The 12,894-nt window shown below is 44.4% G+C and overlaps 1 protein-coding gene across 5 annotated transcripts in view; it reads left to right on the top strand.

Annotated features, from left to right (window-relative positions):
- Positions 1–12,894, top strand: part of LOC112249847 (ephrin type-A receptor 7) — a 78,404-nt gene that overhangs the window by 24,976 nt on the left and 40,534 nt on the right. For all 5 annotated transcript variants that reach the window (XM_042321601.1, XM_042321599.1, XM_042321600.1 and 2 more), the window contains exon 5: positions 6,127–6,462. In XM_042321601.1, the coding sequence (XP_042177535.1) occupies positions 6,127–6,462 (336 nt within the window). The remainder of the gene's footprint in view (positions 1–6,126; positions 6,463–12,894) is intronic.

Raw genomic sequence — 12,894 nt, 5'->3', positions numbered from 1 at the left:
ATGTGGAGGGAGAGGAAGAGGAAGAGGGAGAAGGAGAGGGAGCGAGAGAGAGAGAGAGAGAGAGAACGGGGAGAGATAGGGGGACAATGAAATTAGTCTTCATTTAAAGGAACAGTAGCGTGGGCCGGGTGGTACAAGACTGGGCTAATAAGGTGAGGTGGAAAAGTGGACTTCTTCTGTAAGTCTGACAGGCTGATTTATCATTAGTGAGTTATTCCAGCGTCTCTCTCTCTCTCGCTCTCTCTCTCTCTCTCTCTCTCTCTTACATTTCACTGCCCCCTAACCATTCCCTAGCAACTACAAGCAGGAATCGGGATGGTCTCTCTCTCTCTCTGTTGAGCTCTTCCCGTGTTTGTTCTGGCCAGTCTTAATACAGTCATTGACTTGAAACAAGGACAGGACACACTGAATGCAATTTGACCTAATTGTTGCCTGGTACCTATCCCTTCCCACCCCTTACCTTCTCCAATCAAAAATTGGTAGAAAAAAAGCCCACATTTCCACGGTAACCACTCTCCACCAGGGCCGTCCTGTGGCTTTTATGAAAAGACTCACTTTACTGCTCTGCAAATCCCTCTTACATTGATCAAGAGAAGAACACATCTGGTTTGTTATTTGTTGATGCCCTCTGCCTGTTCTGCTGATTGAGCTCTCTATTTCACAGATTCACTATGTCTAGGTTTATACAACATAGAAAAATATTCATTTTATTCAGAATTACCAATATTAAGTCAAGTTTAATTCTTCCCATTCAACCAATAGAGAAGGTTAACAATTATTTTATGCCTGCATATGTAAATTATTGTTGGATGAAGTTATTGTGACCACATCAATGTTCGTGGACATTTTCTTTGTGGGGTCTTGTATGGTCTGGGGTACAATAGTAAACGAAAGCGAATTTACATTGCTTGAGCAAACAGCTTGATTGACATATTTTGAAATGGGCGCTTGTAAACCTCCCTTATGTTAGGCTCTGCACAAACAGATAGATCTCTGCAGCAGATGGATTAGACATCTAAGATGAAGATTGGATGAAGGGGAATATAAAGATGCAACATCACGGGAGGTAATTCACGGCAAGAGGCAAAAAGCCACGCAGAACAAAAATTAGGACACTAGTCAAACAATATATTTTGCATTATAATTGTTGCAAATATTGCATGTTGGGAGAGAAGGGAAAAAAACATATGATCGTCTTTTTACAATATTTGCTTACTCCATTTTTATGCAAAGCCAAGAGATAATGAGAACTGTATGCGGGTGACACTGCAGGAATGCTGCAAACATTTTTCAGAGCAGAAGCTGGGGCAAAGACTTGAAGCTGTTGACTGGTTGGGGAGTGGGCATCAATCATGTGACAGCTGTGAATAGTGCTGGTGGTAGTAGCATCTGAAAAGGGCAGTTATGATCAGCCATCTCACCCCGTCCTCCCCTCCAGCCCCTCTCCCCCCCATCTCCCCCTTCCTTCCCCCAGCTCCTCTTCCCCATCTCCCCCTTCCTTCCCCCAGCTCCTCTCGCCCCCGTCCCACTCAAATTTGCCACCTCCACAAGTTGACATCTCACATAGGGAGAGGGAAAGGGAGTGAGAGAAACAGAGAGAAACAGAGAGAAAGAAACAGAGTCCATTCTGATTCCTGCCTGTAGTTGCTAGGGGGTGTTCGGGTGCCAGTGAAATGTAAGAGCCCCACTCCTCTCCTCCTATCACAGCCTCCCTCTCTTCTGCATGGCTTCACTCAGCCAAGTTTTAATCACCCAGGTCAAAGGTCATGACACGTGTTTGTAGATTAAGGATTACTGCTTGGCTGATTTGAATACCAGCCTCCCCTTTCTCCTTCCATCCCTCCAATTAGTGAGCTAATACAGATGTATGATTTTAATTTGAGACAGTTTGCTAAAGCAGGGAAATCATTTTGCAGCAACAGGAAATGTTAATTATTATGTGGATTATAATTTTTGTCGGGGTTGATACATTTTATTTAAGGTCAAATCAAGTCTGACATTTCTAAATGAAAATTACAACCTTCAGAAGTCTTTTTAAACTCCAAAGTTTTACATTTCCCGCAACAGGGTGATCAAATTAAGATTGTACATCTGTAGGGCAGTGGAGGGCTGAGACAGCCTGGAGCACTTCTCTCTCCCAGTGCAGCTTTCTCTCACACCAGATAAGCACAGGATTCTTTTCTCCTAAGCCCTCTGACTAACTCAACTCTAAACAGACAAGCGACAGGCTCAGGAAGATGACCTAATTATCAACTAACTGCTATTAACCAAAATAGTCAGCCATCTTGATTTATACAATATAATTCAGTTGAGAAACGTCCATTAGATTCTCTTGGCACTTTGGGGGAGTGAGAACGTGCTGTCAGAGGCGGTTATTCATCAGCAATATCACAGGTTCACCCTGTCTCTGGAGAAATAGCTGCATTACGCTATGAGAAGGAGGTGGCAGGACACACATGCACAGACTCACACGCACGCACACACACACGGACGTGCGTGCTGACACACACATATGCGCACACAACACAATGCCATGTTGGAAAGAAGAAGCTAGCATGTGACTGAGACATCTCAGACTGTGAGGGCTATGGAAGGCCAATCTGTGAAATGAAACTTCACCGGGAGGAGGGGGTAAGAGAGGGAAAGGAAACTTCACCAGGAGGAGGGGGTAAGAGAGGGAAAGGAAACTTCACCAGGAGGGGGTGAGATAGGGAAAGGAAACTTCACCTGGAGGAGGGGGTAAGAGAGGGAAAGGAAACTTCACCAGGAGGAGGGGGTGAGAGAGGGAAAGGAAACTTCACCAGGAGGAGGGGGTGAGAGAGGGAAAGGAAACTTCACCAGGAGGAGGGGGTGAGAGAGGGAAAGGAAACTTCACCTGGAGGAGGGGTAAGAGAGGGAAATTAAACTTCACCTGGAGGAGGGGGTAAGAGAGGGAAAGGAACCTTCACCTGGAGGAGGGGGTAAGAGAGGGAAATTAAACTTCACCTGGAGGAGGGGGTAAGAGAGGGAAAGGAAACTTCACTGGGAGGAGGGGGTAAGAGAGGGAAAGGAAACTTCACCTGGAGGAGAGGGTAAGAGAGGGAAATTAAACTTCACCTGGAGGAGGGGGTAAGAGAGGGAAATGAAACTTCACCTGGAGGAAGGGGTAAGAGAGGGAAATTAAACTTCACCTGGAGGAGGGGGTGAGAGAGGGAAAGGAAACTTCACCAGGAGGAGGGGGTAAGAGAGGGAAAGGAAACTTCACCAGGAGGAGGGGTGAGAGAGGGAAAGGAAACTTCACCAGGAGGAGGGGGTGAGAGAGGGAAAGGAAACTTCACCTGGAGGAGGGGTAAGAGAGGGAAATTAAACTTCACCTGGAGGAGGGGGTAAGAGAGGGAAAGGAAACTTCACCTGGAGGAGAGGGTAAGAAAGGGAAATTAAACTTCACCTGGAGGAGGGGGTAAGAGAGGGAAATGAAACTTCACCTGGAGGAAGGGGTAAGAGAGGGAAATTAAACTTCACCTGGAGGAGGGGGTAAGAGAGGGAAAGGAAACTTCACTGGGAGGAGGGGGTAAGAGAGGGAAAGGAAACTTCACCTGGAGGAGAGGGTAAGAGAGGGAAATGAAACTTCACCTGGAGGAGGGGGTGAGAGAGGGAAATTAAACTTCACCTGGAGGAGGGGGTGACAGAGGGAAATGAAACTTCACCTGGAGGAGGGGGTGAGAGAGGGAAATTAAACTTCACCTGGAGGAGGGGGTGACAGAGGGAAAGGAAACTTCACTGGGAGGAGGGGGTAAGAGAGGGAAAGGAAACTTCACCTGGAAGGGGGGTGAGAGAGGGAAACATAAAGAGACAGAGAGGCGAGAGCAGCAAGCCCTTGAGCTACCAGGATCAGCAGACAGACGGTGGACACTCGGGATGTGTCGCGCCTCCGAGCTGCAAGTGAGGCGGGGGGAGGACAGTGTCACCTCACCCTACAGTGGCTTGGAGATGACTGTGTCGAGGCAGGGAACCAAGCCAACCAAGTGAACAGGAAGCACTATGTCTAGCCAAGGACAAAGAGGGGAAGCTTGCACCGTATTGCATGTCTGCAAAAACAAGACCAAGACCAAAACACAGGCCACTCAAATTCTATTTCAATATCCTCCTCCAGCTGTTATCTCTGAAATCACTGCCCTGGTCTTTGTCACTTGAGACCCAATGAGAGCGGCTGAGTAAAACTAGCTATTATCTGTTGGTATCCGTGATCATTGTAATGCAGTACCAACAGACCCCAGAGACGTGTGTGTGTGTGTGTGTGCGTGCGTGCGTGCGTGTGTGTGTGTGTGCGCGCGTGTGCTTGTTTGTGTGACTCGCTCTTTGTACCTGAAGATTCTTAAGGACGCAGGTTGAGTGTCGGCGACAGTGCTGAAGTTGTGCCTTGGTGCTCGCTAGAGTCACGCCGTCATTCCTCTTCACCTGCCACAGGTGTCTCTTTCATCTCCAGAGCCCCGAGTCTCACCATCTTCTCCCTCTGGGAGGAATGAGTAAAATAACAAAATGTGCAGTATTTTTGACACAGACGATTGTAGTTTTCGCTCTAAGCATACCTATTACCTGTTTGTAAATACGTCTGTCTCATTAAATGGGTTGAGAAGCTCCTTGCGAGGGTTCACTGATGAAAATGGAGTCGTTTAGAATTTTAGATGTTTTTAAAAAATGCTCATGAACAAAGATTACAAATCATAATCTACAGATGTAGGTATTCAAAGTTTAAAAAGGCTTCTAAAGTTTCTAATTTCCACTTTCAATCATCAGACTTTATTTGCCCTAACGGAAAATGTGTCAACCCCTACAACAAAATGTCCAGTAATTATAATACACATTTCCTGTTGCTGCAGGACTATTTTCCTGTTGTAGCAAACTGTGTATGATTAAGATCCTACATCTGTATGGTGCATTAAGGGGGCTATAAAACGAGCACTCAATTTCAAGTGTACAGTATGTAAACATCTGGGTCATAAAAACAAGGGCTGGAATTTGAATGATAAAAGCAGCAATTTGTAAATCATTGTTTTTATGAGAGGAATGTCATTCTTTGCCATTACACCCCCTGTTCAGAGGGCAATGGTTTGTGTAGTGCAGTTTGGAGACTTTCTGGAACTGATTGTTATTCTATAGGCTGTTGTGAGGCTGTTGTGAGATTTAATTTCACTTGTAAATTCTGGGGTGAGTCAGACTTGTCTGTCTGCCTATTTTACTCAAATGTATATGTTTAGTGTCTCTGCAATTCATTGGAAAGGAAACCCTTTGTCTCACCATGGGATAATTATATTTTGGGGAGGACTGAGAGAGAGCTAATAATGCCCTTTTATGCCTCCCTTTTATCCTCCGTTCAGGATGAATAATTATACAATGTAATGACATCTTAATCACTTAAAAATGGGATATTCCTACAAATCTTACATTTTTCATATAGGCCCATTCCATGTTTTAATGTAAACACTGATTTGTGAATTGTGGATGCATGACCATCGAATGAAGAGAGCGGGCATCCAAAAAGGGTCTACCTTGTCCTGGCATGAGCCATCCACACCTTTAAATAGGTCAAATCTCTATAAAAGGATACTCACACTCAAAAGTAAATACTGTTGCAGACTTGACATTACAATGTTGAATACTTCAGACATGAATAATTCATCATTGTTGCTGATTAACAATGAAAACACCCCTTAAATGGGAGAAAACAAATGACGTTGGGCACAGGACCAGTGGCTAACGATTAACATTCATATTTAGCATGCACAGCATCATATCAGAGTGGTAGTAATGCAGTCATTTTGCATTATAATGGTCTCCATGGGTTATTTCCATTTCAGCACCTCCTCTACATTGACCTTACTTGTATTTAACTTCCTCTGACGACCTGCACTAGTTTTTCTTTTTAGATCTGAGTTCTGTCATAATTGTGTGTCAGGCTTAGAGCTGGCATGTCCCGTGGCATTCAGTCTGAGGGAACAGAACAGAACGGTGAACCACAGATCCAGTCAGTGCACACATATGGTTGGCTGTCACTTTCCTTCCCTGGCACTCTGTTATTTAACTCTTCCTCGTCTCCCGCCTTTCCTCCTCTCCCTCCTCTCATTGTCTTCCCTCCTGCCCTGACAGGACCTCCCTCGGCACCACAGAACCTGGTTTACAACATCAACCAGACCACCGTCAGCTTGGAGTGGAGCCCGCCGGCAGACATGGGCGGTCGCAACGACGTCACCTACAGGATTATGTGCCGGCGCTGCAGCTGGGAGCCCGAGGAGTGCGTGCCGTGCGGGGGGAACGTGGGATACTCCCCCCAGCAGGCGGAATTAGTGGACACCTACGTAAATGTGGTGGACCTACTGGCCCACGCCAACTACACCTTTGAGGTGGAGGCCGTCAACGGGGTCTCTGACCTCAGCCGCACCCAGAGGCTTTTTGCCGCAGTCAGCGTCGCCACCAGTCAAGCAGGTAGGCTCATAGAGTTACAGTATTCAGTTCAGTTTAATTGCCTAGAACACTGAGAGAAAGTAGAAGTGCTGGGGAACTTCAATATTCCTCTGCTGTGGGCTGGTGTGGGCTGGTGAGGGCTGGTGAGGGCTGGTGTGGGCTGGTGAGGGCTGCTGTGGGCTGGTAAGGGCTGGTGAGGGCTGCTGTGGGCTGGTGAGCGCTGCTGTGGGCTGGTGTGGGCTGCTGTGGGCTGCTGTGGGCTGGTGTGGGCTGGTGAGGGCTGCTGTGGGCTGGTGAGGGCTGGTGAGGGCTGCTGTGGGCTGGTGTGGGCTGCTGTGGGCTGGTGTGGGCTGATGAGGGCTGGTGTGAGCTGGAATTGCTTTCATGATTGTGTTACAAAGAAATTTAATTAATGTTCATATGCAGCATTTTTTGGTCTTCTAGATGTTCAGGATGATAAGTGAGTCAAATATGGCCATTTTAGGATACAATATAATGTTAAAAGTTTGCTCTTTAGTCTCAGCACATTCTGACAGAATTATATGGGTATTTTGCACTGAAGTCATTAGTGAAGTTCAATTGAGAACATGCACCTTAAGTACCTTAAGCATTCTACTTTGGCTTTAATGATCATAGGCTGATATTTTCCACAACATTTACAGTTTGCATATTCCCCAGATGAATTTAAAGTGTGCGTCAGAGCTATGGTGGCAACCATTATTAATGTAGCAAGGCTTGCTGCCAGTTTTACCATAGGAAACAGTGCGTGTCGCTAAACGCCCCTGGGAACCTACCATAATTAAAATGCTGTATTTTTTGGGGTGACACACTCCAACTCAAGGCTGCACTAGATCTTTTTATTTGTTAATTATTTCTATGGATCCACCAAACAAGATGTGTCCATCATGCTCAAGCATCCATGAAATCCAGTTGGCGTAAAAAGGACCTACTAACTAGTGTTATTGAAAGAGGACTGCACAGGTCCCTGTTTTTGACCGTGTGGGAGAACTGTCGACGTGGCCTTGAGCAGGGTGTTGACCCTGATTGCTCCTTTGGATCACTCTGGATGGGAGTCTGTTAGATGAATGAATGTAATATAAATGTTGAGCGGCTTCACGGCAAGTAGATTGTATGGTTTAATCATTTCAAAAAAGAGGATTGCATAGCCATTGTGGCATATAAAGAGGGTATGGGGAATATTATCATCATAACCATGTTGCTTACCAGTATCTACAGATGTAGGATCTTTAATTTGAGTCACTTTTCTACAGCAGGAAAATAACCCTTCACCAACAGGAAATGTGAATTATTATGTGCATTGTAATTAATGGACATTTTTGTAGGGGCCGATACATTTTTCTGAAGTCCGACATTTAAAAGTGGAAATTACAAACTTCAGAAGCATTTTTAAACCTTGAATACACTACCAGTTTTAAATGTTTAAAAGTTCTCCTGCAACAGGGTGATCAAATTAAGATCCTACATTTGTATGAGCATTCTGGGACTCATGTGGGGCACTCAATAGGCTATTGTGGTATACGTTTAAGTTTTACTTTGAGGCACCTTTCAGATTACTGGCTAACTGAAATGAGGAAAGGGATGTTTTCTTTTGGGGTTTAGTATCACCCCTACCCAACCTTATACATGAATGGAGAAGAGCTGCAAGTCTTTGAATTCTTTGCTGAAAGAATTGGGTTAGTCCTGCACATCCAGCCATGTCCTATGGTGCTATGATACTCTCCTAGTAAGATTAAGCTTCATACAGTATCTGTTACATTCTGCAACGTTTGATTGCACTATAGAAAATTGTACCACATTTGGCATGTATTGAGAAATGAAAAGATCAAATAAACAAAGTAGAGAAACGAATATGGCGACAACCTCCATTCTTAAATTGCCAGAAGGTTACAGGGAGAGAAATGGGTGGAATAGGATGGTAATTGCTGCCAGGCAGCAGAATACATTTGGGATAAACTGTAGGGAATGATGTATGTTCTGTGACACAGTTGATGACAGAGACACACGCTGGATGGTGCTGGTGGTTGCCTTGCCAAGGACACATGGACACTGCAAGGAGGGAGACCTGCAGGAAAACACCGGGAAAACAATTAACACATGGCTCTCTCAAAGCCTCTTATAATTACATGTTGACAACAGACAATTACTCTGCTCACCCTGAGGAATATTTAGCCGTCATAAATGGAAGGAAATAAAGGGACGCATTTTGATGAGGAAGGAATTTGAAGCTATGTAGGCTACTATTTGAAGCTATGTAGGCTACTATTTGAAGCTATGTAGGCTACTATTTGAAGCTATGTAGGCTACTATTTGAAGCTATGTAGGCTACTATTTGAAGCTATGTAGGCTATTATTTGAAGCTATGTAGGCTACTATTTGAAGCTATGTAGGCTACTATTTGAAGCTATGTAGGCTATTATTTGAAGCTATGTAGGCTACTATTTGAAGCTATGTAGGCTACTATTTGAAGCTATGTAGGCTACTATTTGAAGCAAACCTAGTTTAAGATGCACTCCACTATTTATTGTAATGAGATGTGTTGATATATGTTTTATTAACCTATAGCCTAGATACATGATGACTGATTTCAACATTATGGATGTAAGAGATTGTTTGGCCTCAGTTTGATGATGGGCAAACACATATTGTTAGTGAGATCTTCATGTGAGACAGCAGGAAGAATCCGAGTGTTGTTGTGCACGTAGAAGGCCAGACATTAACCCCGTCCTGCTCAGCTCTTAGCACTGGCCCCTCACTGTGTCCGGCTGCTCTTCCCGGAGCCGTTAGGGAACGCTCCAGCGCTTTGTAATTGGAACGTCGGCGCTTCCTAAAACAATGGCCCCTTTCCGAGCAAGCATGCATGGCCACATCGTTAAAGAATGACTGCATTATTAAACCCTTTACGGCTCATCATCCAGAATTGATTAACCTTTCCTGGGGAAGGGGATGGGGGGGGGGAGAGAGAGAGAGAGCGAGAGAGAGAGCGAGAGAGAGAAAGCGAGAGAGAGAGAAAGCGAGCTGTGGTTCAGAAAAGGTCTTAAAGAGAGGAGGGAGAGGAGAAACCCTCTAGCGGGTGGTGCCTCTCTTCTCCTGCATGATAATCAGCCTGTGCAGAGGAGAGGAGAGGGAGCTGGAGGAGAGGAGTAGAGGGACTGACTGGGGGAAGGAATGCTCCGCAGTGCTGCTCGAATGCAGATGGTGATCCATCTGATGAGGAATTCACACCTCCTCTAATTATACCATAGGAAGTGTGTGGAGTGAGGCTGTGATGAGGCAGGCTGCAGCCGTGGAGCTGAGGAACTGTACAAGGTGCTGAGTGCTTATTGTTCCAAGTAAAACCTAATTACCTCTCATCTCAGTGTTTAAATAGCTACTGTTGGAGACGCAGTGCAAGTTCATCATCTTAATTTCTATCCGACTCCCCCCCTCGAGTCCTCACCACCTCCTCCACAGGTGAATGAATAGAAATTTGTCATCACATCTTGATGATGTGGAGTTTTTCTTTTCGTGGAAAGTTAGGCTAGCTAGACAGAGAGTGCATTTCAATCAGGGCTCTATTGTTGCTGGACAACTCTACAGAGCCATCCTCGAAGGTCCTCCGTGCTCCGGCTGCTTTCATGCCGCCACACTTGTAAATGAGGCCTTCTGTTCTGGCAGGAGCCAGTGAGTGGGAACCTTTCATGGAATAACCATTCATATTTATTCAACAGAGTGTGTGTGCACATCTCAGACAGAAAATTCACTGGAGAACAAGGTAGAAATAAGATTGGAATTGGTTAAGTGGAATGGCTATAGGAGTGTTGTGGTGGCGGGACACTCAGCCACAGATGATGATGCTGTTGAGGTACGAGCAGCAAGAGGCATAAACAATATCATAAAGAGAGAAAGGGAAAAGCTGTGGGAAATGATTTGAATGCTGACTGCTCATATTAGCCAGGAGCAGCGATCAGAAAGAAACTTCTACTATCGCTGAGCAATGCTGTTTGTGTTCAGAGCCCTCTAGCATGCATGAGTCAGAGTGGGACTGGGATATACTGTAACTAAGCAACATGTATTATTTACACCTAGATGAAGATTGGGGTTGTCTTTTATTCTTTATGACATCATCTTTCATGGTGGAACTGTTGAGGTGAAGTGTATGGAAAATATAGGAAGCCTTTCTTTAATAAATTGTTATAGATGAATGGATTCAGATAAAACAATTGCTTATTTGTTTATTTTGAGAGAACTATTGTTTGATTAACTTCATTTGTACTATAAAGGAGATTAGAGTGCCCTCATGAACAAACCTATTTAAACATTCAAAGGGAAGAACACACTATTCCCTTTGCTACCAATTCACCCAGGGAAATATGCATTCTAACACGCATTAATGTAAGTTAAGCATTTCACTTTGATCTGAAAAGCCTCTCTGCTCTGGCTTTGCGTGAGAAACAAATATCCCCCTTTCAACAAAGTTGTTGGCCTGCTAGTATTGTCAGGACTACTTGACTGTCTGATGTCAGTCATTTGTATGAAGGTGTACAGCAACATAAAAGTATTAGTGTAATGATTGGATAATCAATCTCCCTTAACACAGTGAAATTAGTTAGATAAATGTTGGGAGTGTGAAGTATTTGGACTTCTAGGGCAACCATGCAAGCCTATACTCTCAGGTTCTCCAGCAGTAATCTATACGGTCACCTTATCCACACTTCAGCACCACAAAATGAATATTGCTGAATGCATTGGTGAGAGTAACACTTTTGGGAACAATAAGGCCCATTGATTGATTCCTAATCTGTCATGGTGGCCTTAAACAGAATGGATTGATTGATTCGGAGGATTCCCCACTGACTTCCACCACCCGAGCCGGTGTAATTTTCTACTTAAGCGGATACTCCTTTCTAGCGTTTGTCTGTGGTTTTACGTTACCTGGGAGCCCATTCTTTTCTCTCTCTTTTTGCTCTGCCCCTCCACATGCAGTAATTTGATGAGAGCCGGGCAAAGCAGTCCGATTCAACAGCTGCAATAAGACAGCGGTGGTCTCCCCGAAGCACAAGCTCTCTGGCACTTAACCTGTTGCTTTCTGTAAATGCCTCCTGATTTGTCTGTCACCCAATCCGTCAGCAATGAATAATTTTCATGGAAGGTGCACTTTAATTACTTTCCCATTTAAATGGCATTATCGTGGCCTATCTAGGTAATTAATCTCCCCAAGTATCCTGTTTCAGTCTTTTATTGCTGGCAGACGAGCCACCTAAATCCCCCTGAATCTGCCGTGCATGACTGAGCTTTAGCTCACAGTAGCCCCACAGTGTTCCGTCTTTCCCCTTGACTTGGTCACCGACAGTGGACAGCCCAGTGGCAGAGGGGCTTTTCTATGGGAACACACAGAGTTTAAGCTCTCCGTGCACCCTGTCAGAATGACAGTCCTGTTTCTCTTTCTCTGCCTTGGAAAGGACACTTTTACAGACACCGTTTCAGACTGACTGTGTGGAAGAGCTGTGAAAGACATTTCCCAGTGGGCACAGACTGGTTGAATCAACGTTGTTTCTACGTCATTTCAATTCAATTACGTTGAACCAATGTGGAATAGACATTGAATTGACGTCTGTGCCCAGTGCGTTGTTACCGTCCACTAAATAGCATTTAAAAATAATAATAACTTTGTATTCCTTAGTCATTCTAAACTGTGATAACGTTGATGAAAGCAATATCTATCAATCTCTCAGACTAGGCTTTTGTGTTTGTGTGTGTCTGAGAGTGTTATGTTTGCGGTTATGCGTGAACATTTGTAGAAAATGGTGTTATTTGCCAGGAACTGCAACTTTTTCATGATTATGTTTTTCCCCAACTGGGAATCTTGTCAAAGTTAAAAGGCTCCGGTGCCCATTCCTATTCAGTTTCATCTTCTAGCTGGTGTCTCCTTGCAGAAGTCAGGATGGAGACCAGTTAATTATTTAGATGCCTGTGAAACTGCAAACAAAGTTGGAGGCAAAGTTTTTCCCAGGCTGCCTATTGTTCACCGTAGCAACATAGCAACTGAACTTTTTTCTGGATCATTCCCTGATCATCTTCCAATCTTCACTGTTTATGTCAAGGACCAGGAATCAATCATTAGTTTTACCTCACATCTCAATCCTTTAAGACCATTGGCATATATGACATACTGGCATACAGGACAAGTCCATGTAGTACAGATTATGAGCTCAGTGAAATAAATGTCCTTACAAAGAGTAGGACAAAAATGGAACACTAATATAGTTCATTCAAAATTGGATGGACTCTTATTAATGAGTTTCTTTGACTGACAGGTCCTAATTGAAGTAGTTGTTGGCTGGGCGGACATACCAGACGAGGGCTGGGATAACTAATAGCATGACCCGGGAACAATGCAACGCTAATGAAAAATTATGAAAATATTGTTAGCACTGATAAAAGTGACTCAACACA

This window comes from Oncorhynchus tshawytscha, linkage group LG05, assembly GCF_018296145.1.
Source record: "Oncorhynchus tshawytscha isolate Ot180627B linkage group LG05, Otsh_v2.0, whole genome shotgun sequence".
NCBI lineage: Eukaryota > Metazoa > Chordata > Actinopteri > Salmoniformes > Salmonidae > Oncorhynchus > Oncorhynchus tshawytscha.
Note: the sequence above shows the minus strand (reverse complement) of the source record. Positions and strands in the feature narration are given on the sequence as shown.